Here is a 20073-nt window from a genome sequence, read left to right as displayed (position 1 = left end):
TATACCCCTTGAATAGAACATTGCCCTGTGATTTTGAGCCTTGTTCCTTCATGGAGTGAGTTCACCATGGATTTGAGTCGGGGAAGAGTGTGACTCTATGTCTGGGACATATACATCTTTATGCAACATAGGTGTTGAAACCAGGTGTAGGCAGGTTATAGCATTTCTACAATGTAAGTACAGGCTTCTATCACGCAAACCTCGCCATGCGCGGCGGGTCTTGTCCGAGATCCGCCACGCCCAGCGCTGGGTATCAGCCGGTTTTCCGTAACTCCTTCCAATGACACCCCAGAAGTCCGTCAATCGGATGGTGTTAAGCGACGAAGTCATAAGTTTATGAAATCCGTTCCCTCCTTTCCGGGCCCAGGGGCAGGCGTAGACAATGTTCGCGAGTCTAATCCGATGCTCTGTCAAACGCGACCAAACTAGAGCAGCATGTCGAGTTCCCACCACTTCAGGCTCTTGCCCGCTCGCCCTATCTCGGTTTCACTCCATGCAACGATGCGGCCCGCACCCGCGCCGCTCATCTACGAGCTGGGCGTGAGCTTGCTTAGGAGGCCACTGCCAGCCTTCTTGGCCTTGGCCTTGTCGCCATCGAAGATGGCCTGGAGGCTCTTCCAGACCTGGCCCGGGGCCTGGGCAGCATCAATGGCTTGCCAGATACCCGTCTTCCTGTAGTAGTCAACGACCGGGGCGGTCTGCTTGTGGTAGGTGGCAAGGCGCTTCTTCAGGGCCTCGGCATTGTCATCGCTGCGCTGGATGAGCGGCTCGCCAGTGATGTCGTCCGTCATGTGCACCTTGGGGGGGTTGAAGGTGGTGTGGTAGCTGCGTCCGCTGGCGGGGTGAACCAGGCGGCCGGTGATGCGCGAGACCAGGAGCTGGTCATCGATCTTGAGCTCCACAGCATGCTGCAGCGACTGGCTGCGCTCGCGCAGCATCTTGTCAAGGCCCTCAGCCTGGGGGACAGTGCGGGGGAAGCCGTCGAGAATGAAGCTGCGGGACGGGACACGTGTTAGCACACATAACGTGGGCTTGTCTGCCAGCGAATCAGTTCCACATACCCGCCCTTGCACTCCTTGTTGTTATCAAGCTCCTCCCTGATCATGCCAATGACGATGTCGTCGCTGACAAGGCCGCCCGCATCCATGATCTTCTTAGCTTCCCGGCCGAGAGTCGTCTTCTTGGCGACTTGCGAGCGCAACATGTCGCCGGTCGCCTGGTTGCCGCCAAAAAAGGCAAAATTAGCAATGGAAGCACGTTATATGGTTCATACAAAACCCAATTGGCTTACCAAGTGGCAGCAGTTAAACTTCTCCTTGATCTTGGGTGCTTGTGTCCCCTTGCCTGTGCCGTGTGAGTGCGCCAATTTGCGAGTTTTGGGCAACCGTCGTTTCCGGTCGACAGCGTCACATACCAGCGCCGGGAGGGCCGATGAGGATCATGCGAATCTCCTCCGCCGTCTTCTTCTGGTTGCCGCCCAGTTGCCTGCTCTCCAGGGCCTGCACCCGGCCCTCGATGTTGGAGATGATGCCCTGAAGGCGCTTAACTTCGTCGTCGAGGTATCCCATCTTGTCCGGTATCGGCTGGCTGTTGTTCGGTGAGGGAAAAGGAAACCGGGCGAAACGCGAATTCGCAGGAGACGGGGGAGGAGATAGGAGGGGGCTTGAAGCGCAATTGACCACACGTCGGTTGGGAAGCAGAGGTTGAGTTGTGAGATAGTTGGAGAGTTGGCACCTCAAATTTTGATGGGATCGCCTGTATTCGTGTACTTGGCTGGCACGGGCAGGCGATTTTTTAGCCCGAATCGGCGTAAGGCGGGTGGCGCGCAGGGGGAGCTTGCCCGGTCTGGGTGCAGGGAACCGGTTGCGACTCGCGCTAGTTAGCCTGTCTTTCAGGTCTCAGTATGCAGCCTACAACGGCAAGACCGCCAGTCTTCAACAATGGTATTGTAATAGTATTCGTCTGTTAAAACACCACGGATTCTTTCTTTTCTTCGAACTATTATCTCATATAATGGATCCTGCATGATGTTGGCCGAGTCACTACAGCAACAGGTTCTGCTACCCTCCTTCGCTTCCTTCTAGGCTCATCAACACAAGCTCCGCATGATGTTGCAGTTGCAGCCGCAGGTCGTCTGTACGCTTCCCGTTCGCCGAGGCACCTTCGGATGAGCTTATGCTGCGAATCAAAAGCTCCAGCGAGCCGAAACGGCCAACCGGATGAATGGGCATGGAAGCGGGGTGGAGGTTCACAAGACCCCACCATGGGCATGTGGCAGGCTGAGAGTATTCTCTGAGACCGGCAAAACCCCAGCGCAGCTGTCTTGGTCGGTTCTCAGCATAGGTACTGAAGCATGCCACCTCTTCGACCCCGATTTCTTTTGTCCTGACTGACCGGTCTCGTACCGGTGTATGTATGTACTATGTATGTAAGTGGGGAAGCACACGGGTCCAAACTTTTCGCCCAGGAAGCCCCCGCGTGCCCCCCAGTTGATTTTCCGATGCCAAGATTTCATCCCTTGATCCGCGAGCTTAAACACACCTAGGCCCGGGCTTAACATCAAGCATTGCGGGCAGATAGACTACATAGAAACACCGACCATGAATACCTAGTTATAATTTTATCAACCGATAATGTTTTTATGTTTCAGCCCGACACCAGAACAATGCTTAAACCTTCCAATAGGTTTACCAAAAGCCATAAGACGCCAAAGTGATAGCCACGCCGCCCGTCAATCCCAATGAAACCGTAAATCCCCTCTACCTAATTAAGTCTTCGCGCTTCCTGTGATGCTCTCATTATCATCTCCCCAGAGCTCTTTGCTCTCCTGCTCAACCGCCCGCATAGCAATAGCTACCTCCTCCAACTTGGAAACCACATCAAGCACTCCCTGATTAACCCTCTGGAAATACCGATCATTCGCCTCCCTCCTCTTCCTCGCAAGCAAGATATCCACCTCCGTCTCCTCCTCCACCTTCTTCCCCCCCGACCTCTCCTGCCCACCACCACCACCACCAACGCCACCCATCCCAAGCCCACTACTCCCAGGCCTCGCACTCCCCGTCCCAGCCGTGCTCTTCCCACCCCCACCCCCCACCGCATCCGTGACCACACTCCTCCCCTCCGACATACCACCCACCGTGCCCTCCCCAGCAGCACCCGCACCACCAGCCGCAGTCGTCTCAATCGCCTCGTCGGCCTCACTCCGCGCCCACGCCTGCGCCAGCGCAATCTGCGCCGCCCGCAACTCGTCCAGCTTGCGCTCGTGGTCCGGGCTGAAAACCCGCGCGGTGCTCGTACGCGCGGCGGTGTCCCTACCCGCACCACCACCACCACTGCTTCCCCCGGCCGTCAGTTCCACCGCCTCCAGCGTAGCTTGCATCTCGGCCCAGAGCGCGTCGGTGCGGTCCGTCGTGCGGGTGGATTCTCGGCTGCGGAGCGAGGGGACGGGTACGGGGAGGTTGATGTTCAGGCCGTTGGCGGTGAGGTGCGAGGGGGCGGCTTGGGAGGGGAAGTTGGGAAGGCCCGCCCCTGACCCGGTGGCGGGGGAGGTTAGGGGAGTGACGAATGCTGAGGTGGACGGGGGTGCGTGGCCCCCTGTTGAGGATGATGGGCCGGCGGGGGAGGCATGGGAGGGAGAGAGGTGGTGGATCGGCGGGGGGTCGTGGGCAGTTTGTTTGCCTTTGGAGAGGTGAGACATGGCTGCTACATTTTTTGGTTGGCTGGGAGTGTATGTTGTGGCCGTCAACTCGTTACGCGAGTGAGAATAGTTATTAGATGACCGTCGTGAAACGGTTGATGTGAGTTGTCACTGTTTGTTGATTCTCCCGAGTAACTTCTTGTTACACAGTGTATGTGGTTGAAGAAGTGTAATTCACCCACTGTGTCGGCGATCCTGGTGCACTGGCCAACTTTGGCTGGGGACCGCCACTCTGGTGGGGCTGTGGCTCGGCACAGACCTTTTACCCAATTGAGAGGCTAGGGTTTTCTCGCCCTACTGCGAAACTCGCTGTCCGCCAAAAATTCGTACCCGCGAAGCGAACTTTCCAGATCACGAACGGCAACCTAGAGCCCGCGATCATCAACAAATCGGTACGTAACATTCCAGCACGACGGCCATCACGATCTATCTCAACGTCACTGCCTCTCGATTGCAACTCCTAACATTTCGAACCCGCAGCCAAAATGTCCGGTGGAAAGCCTCGTGGTCTCAACGCGGCCCGCAAGCTGCGCAACAACCGCCGTGAACAGCGGTGGGCGGATCTTGCGTACAAGAAGCGTGCTCTCGGCACTGCTTTCAAGTCCAGGTGCGCAACGGTCGATGAATGACTCGAAACCAGAGCGATTTCGACTAACATGGACCCAGCCCCTTCGGTGGTTCGTCCCACGCCAAGGGCATTGTTCTCGAGAAGGTCGGCGTCGAAGCCAAGCAGCCCAACTCCGTACGTCAACTCCCCCGACGGATTTTCCGAATTCGAGTCTCGAGCGACACGATGGCTAACTAGAGGTGGTACAGGCTATTCGCAAGTGCGTGAGGGTCCAGCTCATCAAGAACGGCAAGAAGGTCACTGCTTTCGGTACGAATCCCCGAGTCCACGAAACGAGGACGAGGCCCAAAAGCCGCAGATTCCAGTCATGAAACGCGGGCGCTAACGGTTACACAGTACCTAACGATGGTTGCCTGAACTTCGTTGACGAGAACGACGAGGTCCTCCTCGCTGGTTTCGGTCGCAAGGGCAAGGCGAAGGGTGATATTCCCGGTGTGCGGTTCAAGGGTTGGTCACTTATGTCCAATAAAATCATTGTTGTCACTAACGTATCCCAGTTGTTAAGGTTTCTGGTGTCGGTCTTCTTGCTCTCTGGAAGGAGAAGAAGGAGAAGCCGAGATCATAGATGCGGGGCGCACGGAAAATGGCATTGGTTCGGTAATAAACATGAAATCCATTCCAGCTTTCTCACGATACCCGCTATTGCGAACCAAGTCCTCGACATGTCCCATTGCAGACGAAATGCCCCGATAGCTGAAGCGCCATGCCCCATTGCAAAGGAAATGCCTCGATGGCTGAAGTTCTTGTGCATATTTCCATCCAAAAGCAAATATCTCGATAACTGAAATCACCGGCATCTTCCCGCTGCAAAGCAAACATCTTCCAATCATTCGTATTCATCAGAGTCAATGTATATCAATCAACCACCGGTCAGCTCACTCCTCGCCAACCCAAGTATCCACATCTCCACTGGTAGTCTTCCCCTGCACCTTCCCCCCTTGCCCTTTCTCACCCTTCCTCGCCAGCACCATCTTGTTCACTCCGGGCCAATCGCTCCCCGTCTTGATCAGCTTCACCCCCTCCCCGCCCACCTGGAGCGCTCCCGTGAGCGTTGCCAGACCGATATCACCTTCCCAGCTCCCTGGGTATCTCAACTTAATGTTGGCGGACGTGCTCGTGTGCTTGCCGGACAAGCACCGCAGCGGCTTCTCCTTCCCACCGCCAGTAGCAGCCACATCCTGCGTCTCCATTCCGACATATCCCCGCCTCACCCCCTTCCCCTGAACCCGGGCACTGGCCAAGCCCAGATCATCCACCCACAACGGCTCCAACACCTTCACATCCGTCGCGCCACTCGTACTCGACGTCGACAGCTCCACCTGCCTCCCCCCAACCTCCGCCAGCCTCGCATCCAACACCGGCAACAACTCCAGACTAATCGTCCCGGACGTCGACCGGAACCCCGACGCCGCCCCAAACGCCGCCGCCCCCACAATATCCCCACTGCTCGTGTGCACATCCACCCGGTACTCCCGCGGCGGCAGCTGCGCCTCGGCCTGGGCCAGCGCGCGCCGCCGGTCGCCCGCCCCGCTCAGCGCCTGCCCGATGCGGAACGTGCCCGAGGCCGCGTGGATCGGCTCGCGGAAGTCGACGTCCCCGGAGAGTGACTTGATGTACAGCGTCGCGGGCTTGGGGGTGTCGGGGTCGGCGCCGTGCGGGTTGATGGCCACGCGGATGTCGCCCGAGGTGGATTGGAGGCCGAGATAGTCGTATAGCGGCCAGGCGCCGTTGATGGGGGCCGAGGTGGTGCGCACGTCGATGAGGCGCGAGTGGAAGCGGTAGGTGGGGGGCGGGTGGGAGACGGCTTCGTCGCGGAGGTTGTGGTTGTTGTTGTTGTTGTTGTTGTTGTTGTTGTTGTCATCGTCGAGGGAGGTGGAGCCGGTGGAGGCGGAGGTGATGGTGCCGACGACGCTGGAGAGTTTGGCGCCGTCGCGGACGGACAGGGAGAGGTTGTCGAGGAGCTTGATGTCGAGGTGCTCGACGTCGGCGGTCAGGTGGCGCAGCGCGCTGCCCTCGGGTACCCAGACGGTGATCTTGAAGTTGACGCACGCGCGCGGCCGCTCCGGGGCCCATTCGACGCGCCGCGGGACGATCACTTCGAGGGAGCCCGCCTCGGCGTCCCAGGAGCTGTAGACCCGGAGGCGGTCGTCGGTCACGATGGTCTCGACCGTCACGGCGGAGCTCTCGGTGTCTGGGCCGGCGCGGCGGAGGATGACCGAGCCTTGTACGTGGACCCAGTTCCAGCCGGGGTGGTCGTCGCCGTTGGACTTTTCGACTACGCGGAGGTCCTTGCTGGTGCCGAATTCGATGCCATATGTTTGCTTGTGGCGGTCGATCTTGGCATCCTGGCAGAGCTGAGCGGGGTCCCAACGGACATCGCCATCAAGATCGGGGTAGTTCATGTTGGGTTTGTTAGGTTTGTTTCCGGGTTTGTCGACGGTAGGGGGCTGGCGTCCAGTCTGTGTTGATGGTTAGTAGAGGATAATGACGAGTTGGTGGTGGGGTGTGTGGAGGGCAAATATATATAAGGAGATGGAACCACAACAATGGATCATGACGACAAAGGAATGCAACAATGCAAGTCTCTGACATGCAATAGGTTAGGACGCGTAACACTTACATTGCCCCTCGTACTACTGATGACGCCAGTGAGGAATCCCGTTGTCAGGAAAAGTAGGACCACGGCGATCAGAACGTTTTTGCAGCATCCCAAGTCGACATGCCGCCTAGCTCTGCGCATGCGGCCTCTCCAAGTGGGAGTCTCTTCGTCGAGGCCGTGCGAGTTGTGGTCCCGCATACTCTCGGGCTGGGTCAAAAGCCCCTGGGTTTCTTCCGGGCGTCCCATATTGACAGCCACGTCTCGGGCTTGAGAGAAAGTCTGGTAATTACCAAAGCCTCGTGTATTGGACGGCGAGGTGGGAGATGGTGTGTATGCGGGAGGTGCCTCCGTCGGTGTAAAGGGGAAGTGGTCGCGATGCACAGGCCCCCGTGGCGAGTAAATTGTATATGATGTTGGCGATGAAACGCGAGGGATGTGGGTAGACGATGACGGCGTGTAGTGCGTGGCCCCCGACTGCGAGGAGCTAGCGGCGGTACTCTGCCGGGTAGGCGTCGTGGTGTATCCGGTCGAGCCTCCGTTTCGGGACGCTCTCGCCGTGTAAGATGGATAGACCGACGTGTGTCCATTGTCTGGGTCTGAGGCGCCTTGGGCACTGTCCAGTCTCTCCTGTTCCGCCTCTTCGGCCTTGCCCTCAGAGCTACTCCGTTGTAAAGACGGGTCATCGACCAAAACGTTGGGCACATGTGGTACCTGGGATGAGGCCGGAACCACCGTCCCGAGGGAAGAACCGGTCGCCGTGCCGAAGTAGCCATCAGTAGGCGAGAAGAGATGTGGATCCTCGCTGTCGCCGGCATGACGGTCTGCATGCGTACCCGCCCTGGTGGTGTTGGTGTTTAACCACGCGTGGTGAGGAGCCCGACTCGACCCCTGAGATCCATCTTGAGTTGAAGTTTCACCAATTGGTTCGAAATCCTCCTCGTCCAGCGTCGAGTACATATTGTCTGAGTACGGCATGACTTGGTTCCGGCCCGAGTCAATCGGGAGACGACGCGTGAGAGAAAGCCAAGACCACAATGAGACAGTACAAGAAGGCTTCTTTCGACCTCTAACTTTACAGGCAACACTTTGAGAGTAGGTCACTGAAACACTGAATAACGGCACTCGGGATCTGAAAGGTTGGAGTGGTACCGCCACCTGATTGAAGATGAGATACAACTACTAGGTCAGGAAGGCGAGAACTGTGTATGGAATTCACGAAAGAAAGGAATAAATTTATGACGGATGGATACTTTACCATTCACGCTGGCCGGTGGGGGGGACAACAACTGCCACGGTGAGGGGGTCTACTGTGTACCTGGTCTCGCGGTCTGCGTTTTGGTGCCATTAATGGCCTCGTCAGCGTGTGGGCAGATGTGACGGGGGTAGCCACTTGGATTGGCCCTAGAACAGGGCCAAGAACTCCCTGGAACTAGAGAGCGCGAATGGCTTGCGCAAAACCTTCGTCCTGGAAGAGAAAGAGAGGTCGAGGGCGACTGAGTCATTGCCGTAATAGGAAGCTGCGAAGCATCCTGCAGGGCGAGTGCGGGGGATCTTGTCGGATGACGCAGCACGTCACGCCTTACCCGAACAGACTTGGACTTAGGGGAGGAGGTTGGCAAGGTTGGGAGACTATCTCACAACAATCTCGAATTGCATCCACTCACGAGTCCCAATTGCGGATGCAGTTCGCCCCTCTTCTTTCACTAGCTTACGAAACTGCCTTATCACCATGTTAGTTACCGCACAAGATGACCCAGGAAACGCAAGACATGACGAGGCACAATGCCATAATCGATTCACTGGACTGCCGCCGGGAGGGAAAAAAACGAATTGCCATATTCGGCCCTAGTAGCCGGTGTCTAGTCGTCGTCCAGGTCGTTGTCGTCTATGACCCCTGCTATGGTGTGCGATCCAAGGCTGCTCACAGGCTCTTGATGACCTCTCTAGCTGGTATCTTCCTACCACCCCAAACGCCGTGGCCATGTGGCTTTCAAGAAATGTCGAAATGCAAAGTGCAACGGCCCAAGCAGCCCCCAATTCCTTAAACGCCGACAAAGATGCTCTCTCCTTTTTTTTTCACGAACCCTTCCCAATGCTGCGAGAAACTCGCTCCCAAGCTGCCGACTGGCAGCAACCCTTGGCTCAAATAACCAATCCTCCCTGTGCCTTCAGGTCCTTAGTTGAGACTCAGAATGCTCTTCATATTCTCGTAGCACACCCAAGTAATGCTCAGGGCGGGGGCGACTTTGAGGAGATTGGGTGTCAAGCCCTTGTATAGCCCGCGCACTCCTTCATTACGGAAGGTCTTGGTTGCCACATCGACGATACCCGTGTATGTGGGCGGATGCATGGCGGTGCCTTGGGTCTGCAAGCGGGTTCGAAGGACGTTGAGCGGGTAGACGATGGTCGCACCCAGCGCCCCTGACGATGCGCCCAGAACCGCGGTCGCAACATTTCCTATCTGCGCGTCGTCTTCATGGATGCCGTAGTATCGCGCCATGGCCCGCGTATAGGACTTCTTGAGCATCTCAAATGTGCCGATGTCGATGGCACTGTAGGGGAACATGCCGACCAAGCCGGCACCAAGACCGCGGTACGCTGAGCGCAAACCACCGTCTGCCCACATGTTCTTTGCGGTGCGGAGTAGTAGGGCGTTGCCCTGCGGCCCGCCCTGGACAGTCTCACACTGTAGTCGGAACTTGAGTGTGTCGATCGGGTACACACAGAACTGAGCCGTCATACCGCCGATGCCACCGGCAACAAATTTCGAGACGGTACTGATCTGGGTCGGATCGTTGTGGCCCTCGTATGCTGCGAGGAATCGTTTGGACGCTTCGTATGAGCCGAACTAATCGACAGTTAGCACGGGGTTTTGAGAGTCGCAAGGGGCCAATTACCCGAATGGCGGACTCTGGCATGATCTTGACGACGTTGAGACCGTTGCCTACAGTGAATTAGCGCCATAGAGGTGAGAGCGGGTTTCACATATCCCTTACCCGCAAAGAAGGTTTTCATCCCACCAGCCTTCCAGAGGCTGACCACGGCGTCGACGATGGGCCCACCGGCGCTGCGCAGGGCCGCAAGCGGGCGGCCCTGCTTGGCAGCAGCCGCGGCGATATTGGCTTTCGTAGTTGTGTTGACGAGGAGGTAGACCTTCAAACGGTCCAGTGGCGCCGTAGCAGTCCGCGAGACACCACCTGAAACGGCACCGGCGAGGAAATATCCTGGTTCAGGCAACAGATCTGTCAGCCTGGATGTAACGTCCTCCGCATCCTCCTCGATAACCTCTGCAATGTCCTGGGCGCCAGACTGCTGCGCACCCTCGTACTGCAGAATGGGTCGCTTGACTGCCGCGTCGGTCAAGACTTGCGGGGTGACGGCGACGGCAGGGCCGTAGCGGACGGTTGCAGCAGAGGCCGCCATCTCTGTCGGTAAACTCGAGATTTGCTCGGTGTAAGGGAACTCGGGCGACTGCGAATCGAAGATGCCGCCTGCATCCGCGGGGCGCCGCGGGGAGAGAGCCAGGTCCGGGTTGGCAAGTCTGAGGAGCGAACCAAAAAGAGTTTGAAGAAGGAAGCCGACCGTACCTAAACCCTCCAGTGTATCATCGCTGACTAGTGAATCACCCTCTGGATTCACCATAACAATAGAAGAATAAAACGAGAGCGCAGCCTCCAATGGTGACCCGTCGTGATTGCTCGGCATGAACAGCAGAAAGTCGCTAGAAAGTTGCGGGTCAGCATCTAAGCCGCCATGCACGGCGTTTCACCAACACTCTCCGCCACGATTTGGATACACTTCCACCAACAAACCACAGCAAAGCAGAAGAGAAAGGAATACAATACGAAAGGAATAGACAGGGGTATCATAAACAAAGAGGGAGGGGGGAAAAACACACACAAAAGCCCACCTCCAAGTGGGGTCACAAATTCGGCCTCCAAGAGGCACAGACAGAGAAGTAACAAAAAGGGGCCAACAGCACAAGGGCCAACCAAACTTACCGCCACTCGTCAAAGGTAATGTACCCATCGCGATTCAGGTCGATCTCGTTGAAGAAACCGGACAGTCTCCTGTTTGGTACTGACAAGCCGGCGCGCCGAAAGGCCGACTGGAGTTCACTTTTGTTCAACCGGCCGTCCTTATCGCGATCGATGGACCGGAATAGCATTAGTAGCTGGCGCTCGGCGGCTTCGACGAAAACCCGGAATTCTAGGCGCACGTAGTCTCAGTTCCTGAACTCGATTCCTCTCGGCTCCTCCTGTCGTCGCCTCGTTCCACACCCACCTTCATACTGAATCTTCCCGTCGCCGCTGGTATCGACAAGGCCAATGATGGCCTTCAGCATGTGGTCGGCATTCTTGAGGGCTGGCCCAGAAGACAGAATCAGCATGTGAATTCCCAATTCTAGGGAGGGGGGGCATCATACGGTGGTCAATTCGCCTTAGCCCCTTCTGAAGTCCCTTGAAGTCGAGCTCTCCGTGCCCCGCAGGGTCGAGCTTCTTCCAGAGGTCCTCGACACGCTGGTCGCGCTGGTTCTGCGGCTCCTCCATGTTCACTTCGAGCTCTGAGACAACATCAGATACCCTCATCCCCAACACGGGCCATTGATGGTGTTTTCGTCACGGGAGCGGCAGCGGCGGCGGGAGCGGGGGTGGTAGCTGTACACAGACACGGGGGTCGGTGTCGGCGTCGGCGTCGGCGCGGGACGAGGTACGAAGCTAAACAAACGGCGCGCTTATGACGTATGAGGGAAATTCCGGGGACTTCCCAAAGAGGATATATGAAGCTCGAGGGGTTCAGGGAAAAGTCGGCTTCGTTGGGTGGAGGTTAGGGACAAGACATGCCGAAACAAACAAATACTGAATTGAACGTTGGGTGAGTCTTTTTTTCCACTATCGCAAAGCTTCGGAGAGGGGTGAGGATAAACAGTTCGGCGGGTGGTGACCAATTGCGCGGGATGGCGTCGGTCGCCAGGCTGCTTGGTTGCTTCAGCTTGCTGCTTGCTGCCGGGAATTCTTGGGAATGTCAGATCCCGCAGGGGGGAAGCAGAAAAAGGAGCGGAGCAGCCAGGGTGATGTGCCCCGTATGTACCGAATACCGAGAAACCAGGACATCCTTCGTATCTCCCAGGCTATTATTACCCTTTAAAGGCTACAATGCAGTCCCCAAAACATGGCTTCGTCAGTGTCGCATGCCGGCGCCCTCTCTCAGCGCTTCGATCGCAATGTCTCAGACACCGTCGTCATCAAACAAGCCCGGTTTGATCTGGGTGGTACGGTACAGTACGGTACCTGTGTGTATTGGAGCACAATCGGTTACCTCGGGAGCCCCGCCCGCAACCAACCCGAACAAGAATGACATTGAATGCGCTGCCAGTGGCGGGCCTTGCCAAGATGTTGACGCCAATCATCAATCATCACAGCCTTGCGGATAACTAACGTTACTCCCACCGTCATCCCCGAGTTGCGACAGAAACGAACGGCCACCTAGCTTGCCCTCTTTCCTTCTCTCAGCCGGATGGACAACGAATCCGAATAATCTCAGGCACTGGCAACGGCCTTTGACAGGCCGAAGCAGCGCAAATGGCGGCAAATTACTGGGAATCGACGCAGCGGAAACACTGGCAGTTCACCAAACAAGACCTCGCCGCCATCCGCCAACGACTCGACGATGAAGATCCCGGCCTTGTTCAGATGTTCCCCCTCCCACAACTGCGCCATCTCAACATCTACTTTAACCAGCGTGCGTTCTTTTCATTTGATCATCCCACTATCGTTCCACCATCCATACCCCATCGCTAACACATGCACCCCCCTCCACAGAGATAAACCGCCTCAGCAAACGGATCGGCCTCCGCCAACAAGTCATGGCCACCGCCCAGGTCTATCTCAAGCGCTTCTACACGCGCATCGCGATCCGCCAGACCAATCCCTACCTCGTACTCACCACCGTGTTATACCTCGCCTGCAAGATGGAGGAGTGCCCGCAGCACATACGGATGATGACCCAGGAGGCCCGATCCCTATGGCCGTCGGACCTGCACGGGCACGACCCGGCGCGCGTGGGCGAGTGCGAGTTCTCGCTCATCTCGGAGATGCACTCGAACCTGATCATCCACCAACCCTACCGCTCGCTACTGGGCGTGCAGGACGAGTTTGGCCTGACCCAGGAGGAGATGTCGCTCGCCTGGACCGTCATCAACGACCACTACATGACCGACCTGCCGCTGCTGCACCCGCCGCACGTCGTCGCCCTGACGGCCGTGCTGCTGGCGCTGGTGCTCAGGCCGAGTGCGAACACCCCCGCGGCGGGGGGCGCGGGCGGGAATGCGGGCGCGGCAGCGGCAGCGGCGGCTGCGGGGGCTGGGGGGGTCGCCATGGCCGCTACTGCGCTGGCGCAGGCGCAGGCACAAGTGCAGGCTCGGGCGGCGGCGATCGCCGCTGCTGGGGGAGGCGGGGGAACACCGGGGTTCGGGTCACAGGGGTCGCAGCCACAAGCGGGCTTCTCTCAGGGGAACTCACAAGGGAGTTTGCAGGGGGACAGCGCGGCAGCGGAGCCGAAGAAAGTGACGGACCCGCGTCTGGCCAAGGTGCAGCGCTTTGCGGCGTGGCTCGCGGACAGCAATATCGATATCGAAGCCATGGTCGACTGCACCCAAGAGCTGATCTCGTTCTACGAGTGTCATGAGCAGTATAACGACAAGCATACCAAGGAGCAGATCAGCCGGTTCATCAAGGCTCGCAACCTCGACAAGTGAGAAGGCCACGGTTAGGAAGCATCCTCACGTACATGATTATGGTTGAGGAGGCACTCCAAACCTAAACCTCCGGTGGACGAATCACCCCCGGGTCGCTACACTTGAGGCGGCACAAACCCACGGCCGCAATGTCGAGTCCCAGCCGGGATAGTATTCAGGCTCAACCAGCTCTGTTAGCCGCCGCCCCAGCAGCGGGATACCGGACGGGTACACGACGGACAAAAAGACAGCAACATTGGACCGCTATCCCAAGCGAAAAAGCCGCGGTGTCACCCTCCATATGGAATTGGGGAAACAAGCGAGTCTTCTTCAACAAGCGCAACCAAACAGCCCGCACAGCTCCAGTGAACCCAGGAACCAGAAGCCAGAAACCAGGACTCAACTCACGAAACCGGCATCAAGGCCGAACATAACTCACTAATTAGTAGCACACCAGAACCGCTGCACTTCGCTGAGGCTCCCCCAACCTTCCATCAACATCCCGTCTCCATCTCTCTGCAACGCAATTGCAACTTGATTGCACTTGTTCCCCCTCATCACCAGAGGCGACACATATGTGCGACGGAGCACAGTTTGGATAAGAGGATCCAGAAGACCCAACGGGTAAAGAGACGTGCTCAGCGAGAGATGTGCCCTATTCATATTAAACAACGTTATAATCACACGGCCGCTCCCTGGATGCCGTGTAAAAGCATCAGTCTGTGCAGGTTACGTACCGCGCTAGCGGCCGGAGAAGAAGGCTGGCTAGCGGAGGTCCCCCGATCCTATCACCAGCCAGAACATGCACACAACTATTGACATCACGAAGGAGAATGTTGGCTAGCGGAGGCCCCCTGATCCTATTGCCAGGCCACAATATACACAACTGTCGACATCACGAAGGAGAGGGCTGGTTAGCGGGGGTCCCCTGACATGCACACAACTTGTTGAAATGGCCAATGTCAGTTTTAGGAGAAAATAATCAAGAATCATGAATCAAGAACTTGTGAAAAACTCGCTGTTTTACTACTATGCTATCCGCTGGTAAAAAGTGGCTCGCTGCGTGTGTTCTTCTCCCCCTAATATTACACATTAAACATTATTCGTATCCCTCCACCATCACTTACAACAACCTCCTTCGAACAATCTCCCGTTGGAACCCAACCGCCGTGCCCAAACAACCCATCCCTCACCAACAAACCCAATCGAGCACTGCCCATCCGCCATCCTCAAATAGCATCGATGTCAATCTCATCCCCAGCCTCACCCTCACCTCCATTCTCCTCCAACGCACCCCCCATCCCCTGATACTGCGCCATCCCCTGATACTGAAGCTGCGCCAACCCCCCGTTCTCATCCCCACCACCGCCAGACGAAGACCCCCTCAAAGTCACGTCCCCAGACCCCTCAAAAGTCCCCTCCTCAGACTCCTGCAAAGTCACGTCCTGAGACCCCTCAAAACCCCCCTCCTCATCCCCCTCCCCACCCCCATCATCACCACCATCCTCCTCCAAAGAAACAGAAGAAACAGAAGAACACCCCTCCGAAAGCGCCACCCCGCCCCCCTCCACCCTGCGCAAATACAACGCCGGCATCGTCGCCCCATCCACGACCACGCTCTTGCGCCGCCGCGGCCCCGCCTCCGACAGCCGCCGGTTGCCCGGCGTGGTGCGGAACACGGGGTACGCGGCGCCCGAGGCCGGCGGGGGCGGGTGGGCTAGCTCGCCAATGTGCAGGCGGGGGTTGTTGAGCGTGGAGGTGTGGTTGTCGTGGTTAGGGGAGCGGAGGTTGATTTCGAGGGGGGGGTGGGGCGGGAAGAGGGGTTGTTGGGGGTGGTTGGTTTTTTTGTTGGATTCTGGGGGACTGAGGGATTCTTCGTCTGTGTGGCTGCTGCTGCCGCTGCTGGGCGGGGTGTCGCTGGCTTCGTCGTCTGCGTCGCCTGAGGAGGAGTCGGCGGATATGGGTCTTTGGGCGAGTGAGGGCCGGCGGGTGAAGGGCCGGCGGGCTGACCGTTGGGCGCCCGGGGCAGGCTGGGCGAGGGCCAGGCGCTCGCTGAGGGTGAGCACGACGAGTCCGTCCCGCTGGGGAGGGTCCCGGAAGGAGAAGCGCCGGTGGGAGGCGGTCGCGAGGTTGTTGATGGGCTTGTCTTCTTCGGCTTCTTGTTTGACCTCTTTGTTGCCGACTTCTCCTTCCCCGACCTCCTTCCAGCCTGTGTAGAAGAGGAAATACTTTGAGGGTGTCGACCGCGATTGATCGTGATTCCGCGGTCGGGCTGGAGTGACACAGGGCCGACGTACACGCCGACGCCACCCACCCCGGGCTCGGCCTGACGGTGGAGTGGTAAGGGCTGGGGAGGAATTTGAGAATGGGGACACAGACGAGCCATCGGGCCTCGCTGGCAGGCTCTGGGATCTTGGGCGTTGCTTGAGTCCCATTGGCTTCTGGGGGTAGACTTCGTCGCTGCTTGTTGATGCTTGTGCGCTGGGACTCGCGCAAAGGATAAAGTTGGCGGGCAGCGAACCCCGCCGGGATAGGGTTCTCGGCGGCTGGTCCAAGACGCTGGTTGTTCTAGATTGCAGGAGTGACATGTTGAAGTATGGTGTAGAAATACTGATCGAGATAACTTCGCTGGGTGTTTATAAAGGAGTAAGGTGGTGTGTAGGATAAAGGATGAAGTTGGAGGAACTTTGGAAGCAGAGAGGACATGATAGAAATAGTTGTGTTAGTCTGAGATGTAACTTCCCAAGAGAATCTGCGCTGGGGTCCCTCCCACTACAATCTACAAGCATGGCAGGCGCTCGCGGCGCTATGGTGGCTGGGGAATCTGAGGCATGGGAAGGAGGAGGAGAAAGCTCAAAGAGGAGGAAGCAACGAAGCACATAGAAAGCAGAGAATATCTGAAATCCTTGTTAAGTAAGGTGCTACTGCTTATTTGCCAGGCGTTAAACCTAGGACCCCCCATGAACGCCTCCACGATGAAGCAAGTACCAGCAAGATCCTCGGAAACGAAATCGCTCCTCCCTCAAACCAGCCGCTCAAAGGCTTCAGGGCTCAAACCTAGGCCCTAACCAGCTATCCCAGCTGAACGCGCACGAAAAACAAGAGAAATGAAGGAAATGAAAACCACGCTAGACGCTATCCATCGTAACGTTCCGAGGATGACCTCGCCCCCAGCTTAACGGCTGGCAGCGCCATCAGCCTCATCCTCCTGCTTGACCTTGGGCACGCTGGGGCGCTCATGGAACTCGTGTCGCGGCTTGATGGTCATGCGAGGGGAGTTGTAACCCATGGTCCAGTTCCACTCGGAAAGCATGGTGATCATCTCGAAGCCGACCTGAGGGTACTCGTTGAGCACGGTGTTCCAGTCCTGCGGCAGGGGCAGGCCGCGGCGGTTCTTGCTGAACAGGAAGAACAGCGCATGGGCGGTCAGGAAGCGCCGCATCGGCGCATTGGGGCCAGTGTGGTCAAAGATGTAGGTGATGTCGCCCATGTCGGGAGCCCGGTGGTCGTCAGAGGCCTCGCCAAAGTACATGTAGAGCACGTCGAGTACGGCGTTGCGCACACCGAGAATGCCGAACTTGCCGCCCATGACGTAGACGCCGAGACTGGATAGAGTGTGTGGTTAGCTACAGTCGTCACCGGAGTAAGGTGAATGAGTGAGGGGGAAGGGGGGTAGGGTAACGTACTAGTCACGGACGGTCAGGTTAGTGCCATCGGGCGCGAGGAAGCGAAAGTTGCGGGCACCACCCGAGGGCAGGAAGGCCGTGCCGTAAAGCCAGCGGATGAACAAGGCAAAGAGTCTCGGGTCGTCATCCGGCAGCTTCATCTCATCATCGCCCCCGGCGAAATAGTCCCTGAAGACCTCAGACTGGCTGACGAGCAGCTTCTCGTGAACAACCCAGCGCTTCTCCTCGGCGCCGACAATGAGAGTGACGATGCGATCAGTGAGCCAGCTATATGAGAAACAAACAAATCAGCATTCACAATTCTTTGTCGTCTCACACGGCGGATACAGCGCGACCGACTGAATGAAATGATTCACTCGGATTGCTTTGGGAGTGCATGGAAGATCAATGATGGAGTGCGATACATACCTGTCGAGGCCATGGAGGTCAGTGGACGAGCCTTGGGAGCCCTGGACCTGTGTGCCCTGGACCTGTGTGCCCTGGACCTGTGTGCCCTGGCTGGCTTGAACGCCCGGGGCGCCCTGGGTGCCATGGGTGCTCTGGGAGCCCGATGGGCGAGCCGGCTGCGTGAGCTGATCGTGCTCATTCATCCTGGGCGGCGAGGCTGTGAGAAGGGTCAGTCACTCGGCTCAGCGGCAGAAGTAGAAGGCTAGTTGGGCGGCGCGTGAAGCGCAAGACAAAGATTAAATGCCTACCAATGTAATTGTTTGTGTGCAATAAATGGTTTGCCCAAAGTCGGTTGCCTGTGCCGTTGGGATTACCAGCCATCGGAAGTTTGAGTGTGGGAGTGAGGGAAGTGGAAGGGCAGAGAGCTGGAAAGTGGAAGAGGTGGGAGTAAAAGGAGGAGTTGAGAAGGGAAAGGGAAAAGATCGAGTGGAAATCAGAAGTGGGAGGGTATAAATAGACCAGTGTTAAAGGCAATCACAAGTGAAATCCTCACGGTGTAGGGCAGGGTTTGGGAGCGGTGATGAATAGATCAGTGATAAAGATAATGGAACAAGCGGGATTCTTCCGGTGAATGTTGAGACGGAAACGCGGATTAAACATAATCAAGAGACCGGAACAAGGAGAGTTCTTCCGGTGAAATCTGGAACGAGGTGGCAGAAAAGCAGAGTTGAAACCTGTAACAACTTGATAATGCCCTCCAGGGCAACTCGGGAGAGAAGTGGTCAGCGGAACGGACATGACTGGCGTTTCGGACACTAGTGGACAGCGAGAGAATAGGGCGTGAGTATGAAATGCCGGAGTGTAGAATAATGTTAACCGGAAAGATGGAAAGAACGGTACAGCAGAGCCTAAGGACTGGTGGGACGACTTGCTCTCTCAAACAATTAAGGCTGAGTGAACACCTCCCAAGTCATCGAGATGAGAATGAAACCGGGCAAGAGAAAGGTATAAACTCTTACCAGAGCGGCGTATGTCCGAAACTCTCTTCCTTGAGCATCTGGCTCCGAAGGCAGAGAGAAAAGTAATTCGAGTAGATAAAACTTCTTAAAGCTTCAGATAACCTTCGTTGGGTTCCCCCAGATCGAGTGTATCACTTGGAGTACGGCTTGTTCTGGCCCACGTGGTGAGTATATGCCGAACAAACCAGTCATCAACCATGGCAGTAATACAGTTTATCTCAAAATGTGGTGATCCACAACATGCGTCCCCCCATAGTTGATGTCCGCCCCATAGTCGGGTTGATGAGATGGCCCAGCCCAAATCCGTTGGAGCTGCTTGGTCCACATTCAGACGAACTTCGCAGGTCAGTCAATGGCGAGTTGAGAAAACAATTTAAAAACAGCCAGGGGAGACATGCCCAAGAGACAGTGGTTACCCCGAGGAATGACGAGGCTACACAGCAGCTGTGGCCGGCCTGTTCCTACTTGATCAACTTGTTTGGCCAAGTCCATAGTGACGAGCCCCTGATAGAAGTAAACATGGAACTGCCACACTATTAGGAAACCCTAGCAAGACAACCATCGAACCCCATTCACTTTCACAAGGTGGATAGATGATCTAGGAACACAGTCACGCGTAAACCCCGAGAGCAGACCAAAATTAGAGTGAAGAGGCGCACAGGTCGCCATGTTTCAATTCCCAGAACCAGAGCGTTGTTTAGTTGCTCGCTTCAATATCTTGGCATACAAAAAAACGCCGCGCTGCCAACAGGAGCCAGAGCTAGAGCTAGAGCCAAAAGCCGGGGGAAAGCCAGGGAAATCAGGAGCACGAAGCCAACCACACTCAACCCAACTAATCCCACAACCGCTTTCGAACAGACAAGTTGCTTCAAAACACCGGCCGCCTTGACACCAAGCAAACAACAACGCTTTGCGCGCGCCCGTTCCCGAGAGTCCCCAATATGCTTTGCCAACCGAGCCCCGCCAGCCCCAAAACACAGAGATAAGCGGCTGTGTGCGCAATAAATGAAGCCTCCAGAGCAACCCAGGGAACCATAGCAGAAAATGCGAAACGTTCCCCCCCTTCCGCCGTAACCATATCCGAGATGCAGCCCGTAGAAAATCAAGACAGGAAGAAAACAGAAAATAAGGATATAGAGGTGGAACCAAGCCGCGGCCAGCCCGCCCTCAACCCATGGTACAGTGAAACCAAATGGAAGATTGAACACAGAAAAAAAAAAAGGGAAATATCAACCAACTCCTCAGCCAGCCCCGGCCCCCCAAAAACCGATCCGGAAATACCAGCTCTCTGAGATTCCCCAGCAACAAAACCCGCACA

At 56.8% G+C, this 20073-nt stretch overlaps 8 protein-coding genes across 8 annotated transcripts; 2 read left to right on the top strand and 6 right to left on the bottom strand.

Annotated features, from left to right (window-relative positions):
• Nucleotides 1-140: 140 nt before the first annotated feature.
• On the bottom strand, nt 141-2020 carry F5144DRAFT_561276 (adenylate kinase 1). Its single transcript, XM_066788247.1, has 4 exons — nt 1415-2020; nt 1292-1344; nt 1062-1216; nt 141-993 (listed from the first exon to the last, which is right to left on the bottom strand). Exons 1-4 carry the CDS (start codon nt 1566-1568, stop codon nt 528-530), a joined length of 828 nt encoding a protein of 275 aa, XP_066646233.1. The 5' UTR covers nt 1569-2020; the 3' UTR covers nt 141-527.
• Nucleotides 2021-2767: 747 nt separating this feature from the next.
• On the bottom strand, nt 2768-3700 carry F5144DRAFT_544835 (uncharacterized protein; the record flags this gene model as incomplete). Its single annotated transcript, XM_066787321.1, has 2 exons — nt 2768-2995; nt 3140-3700. The coding sequence occupies 2 exons, from the start codon at nt 3698-3700 to the stop codon at nt 2768-2770; spliced, it is 789 nt and encodes a 262-aa protein (XP_066646232.1).
• Nucleotides 3701-3977: 277 nt separating this feature from the next.
• On the top strand, nt 3978-5040 carry F5144DRAFT_106181 (40S ribosomal protein uS12). Its single transcript, XM_066782111.1, has 6 exons — nt 3978-4092; nt 4181-4307; nt 4367-4442; nt 4517-4577; nt 4665-4775; nt 4826-5040. Exons 2-6 carry the CDS (start codon nt 4186-4188, stop codon nt 4891-4893), a joined length of 438 nt encoding a protein of 145 aa, XP_066646231.1. The 5' UTR covers nt 3978-4092; nt 4181-4185; the 3' UTR covers nt 4894-5040.
• A 163-nt stretch (nt 5041-5203) lies between these two features.
• On the bottom strand, nt 5204-7884 carry F5144DRAFT_590102 (uncharacterized protein; the record flags this gene model as incomplete). Its single annotated transcript, XM_066790129.1, has 3 exons — nt 5204-6239; nt 6270-6787; nt 6949-7884. The coding sequence occupies 3 exons, from the start codon at nt 7882-7884 to the stop codon at nt 5204-5206; spliced, it is 2490 nt and encodes an 829-aa protein (XP_066646230.1).
• Nucleotides 7885-9103: 1219 nt separating this feature from the next.
• F5144DRAFT_482542 (mitochondrial carrier domain-containing protein) lies at nt 9104-11477 on the bottom strand (the record flags this gene model as incomplete). Its single annotated transcript, XM_066785341.1, has 6 exons — nt 9104-9775; nt 9825-9871; nt 9924-10624; nt 10929-11045; nt 11208-11292; nt 11354-11477. 6 exons carry the CDS (start codon nt 11475-11477, stop codon nt 9104-9106), a joined length of 1746 nt encoding a protein of 581 aa, XP_066646229.1.
• A 920-nt stretch (nt 11478-12397) lies between these two features.
• F5144DRAFT_106133 (RNA polymerase II holoenzyme cyclin-like subunit) lies at nt 12398-13893 on the top strand. Its single transcript, XM_066782110.1, has 2 exons — nt 12398-12669; nt 12750-13893. Exons 1-2 carry the CDS (start codon nt 12510-12512, stop codon nt 13682-13684), a joined length of 1095 nt encoding a protein of 364 aa, XP_066646228.1. The 5' UTR covers nt 12398-12509; the 3' UTR covers nt 13685-13893.
• An 881-nt stretch (nt 13894-14774) lies between these two features.
• F5144DRAFT_640770 (uncharacterized protein) lies at nt 14775-16434 on the bottom strand. The gene is made up of 2 exons (XM_066792750.1): nt 15978-16434; nt 14775-15935 (listed from the first exon to the last, which is right to left on the bottom strand). The coding sequence occupies exons 1-2, from the start codon at nt 16249-16251 to the stop codon at nt 14893-14895; spliced, it is 1317 nt and encodes a 438-aa protein (XP_066646227.1). The 5' UTR covers nt 16252-16434; the 3' UTR covers nt 14775-14892.
• Nucleotides 16435-16838: 404 nt separating this feature from the next.
• F5144DRAFT_482089 (uncharacterized protein) lies at nt 16839-17939 on the bottom strand (the record flags this gene model as incomplete). The annotated part of the gene is made up of 4 exons (XM_066785321.1): nt 16839-17268; nt 17350-17616; nt 17758-17804; nt 17835-17939. 4 exons carry the CDS (start codon nt 17937-17939, stop codon nt 16839-16841), a joined length of 849 nt encoding a protein of 282 aa, XP_066646226.1.
• Between the last annotated feature and the right edge of the window lie 2134 nt (nt 17940-20073).

This window comes from Chaetomium tenue (genome assembly GCF_020726465.1).
Source record: "Chaetomium tenue strain MPI-SDFR-AT-0079 chromosome Unknown F5144scaffold_2, whole genome shotgun sequence".
Classification (NCBI taxonomy): domain Eukaryota; kingdom Fungi; phylum Ascomycota; class Sordariomycetes; order Sordariales; family Chaetomiaceae; genus Chaetomium; species Chaetomium tenue.
The sequence above is the reverse complement of the archived record's forward strand: the minus strand, read 5'-3'. Positions and strand labels throughout refer to the sequence as shown.

What these genes read in the sequence shown, in the direction of transcription:
- F5144DRAFT_561276 (XM_066788247.1), bottom strand. Translation starts at nt 1,568, where the DNA reads ATGGGATACCTCGACGACGAAGTTAAGCGCCTTCAGGGCATCATCTCC. An exon ending in AGTTTAACTGCTGCCACTTG is followed by an intron (nt 1,217 to 1,291) that starts GTAAGCCAATTG and finishes GGCGGCAACCAG; the next exon opens with GCGACCGGCGACATGTTGCG. An exon ending in AACAAGGAGTGCAAGGGCGG is followed by an intron (nt 994 to 1,061) that starts GTATGTGGAACT and finishes CCCGTCCCGCAG; the next exon opens with CTTCATTCTCGACGGCTTCC.
- F5144DRAFT_106181 (XM_066782111.1), top strand. Translation starts at nt 4,186, where the DNA reads ATGTCCGGTGGAAAGCCTCGTGGTCTCAACGCGGCCCGCAAGCTGCGC. An exon ending in AAGCCAAGCAGCCCAACTCC is followed by an intron (nt 4,443 to 4,516) that starts GTACGTCAACTC and finishes GAGGTGGTACAG; the next exon opens with GCTATTCGCAAGTGCGTGAG. An exon ending in TCCCGGTGTGCGGTTCAAGG is followed by an intron (nt 4,776 to 4,825) that starts GTTGGTCACTTA and finishes AACGTATCCCAG; the next exon opens with TTGTTAAGGTTTCTGGTGTC.
- F5144DRAFT_106133 (XM_066782110.1), top strand. Translation starts at nt 12,510, where the DNA reads ATGGCGGCAAATTACTGGGAATCGACGCAGCGGAAACACTGGCAGTTC. An exon ending in CAACATCTACTTTAACCAGC is followed by an intron (nt 12,670 to 12,749) that starts GTGCGTTCTTTT and finishes CCCCCTCCACAG; the next exon opens with AGATAAACCGCCTCAGCAAA.
- F5144DRAFT_640770 (XM_066792750.1), bottom strand. Translation starts at nt 16,251, where the DNA reads ATGTCACTCCTGCAATCTAGAACAACCAGCGTCTTGGACCAGCCGCCG. An exon ending in ACCGTCAGGCCGAGCCCGGG is followed by an intron (nt 15,936 to 15,977) that starts GTGGGTGGCGTC and finishes GTGTCACTCCAG; the next exon opens with CCCGACCGCGGAATCACGAT.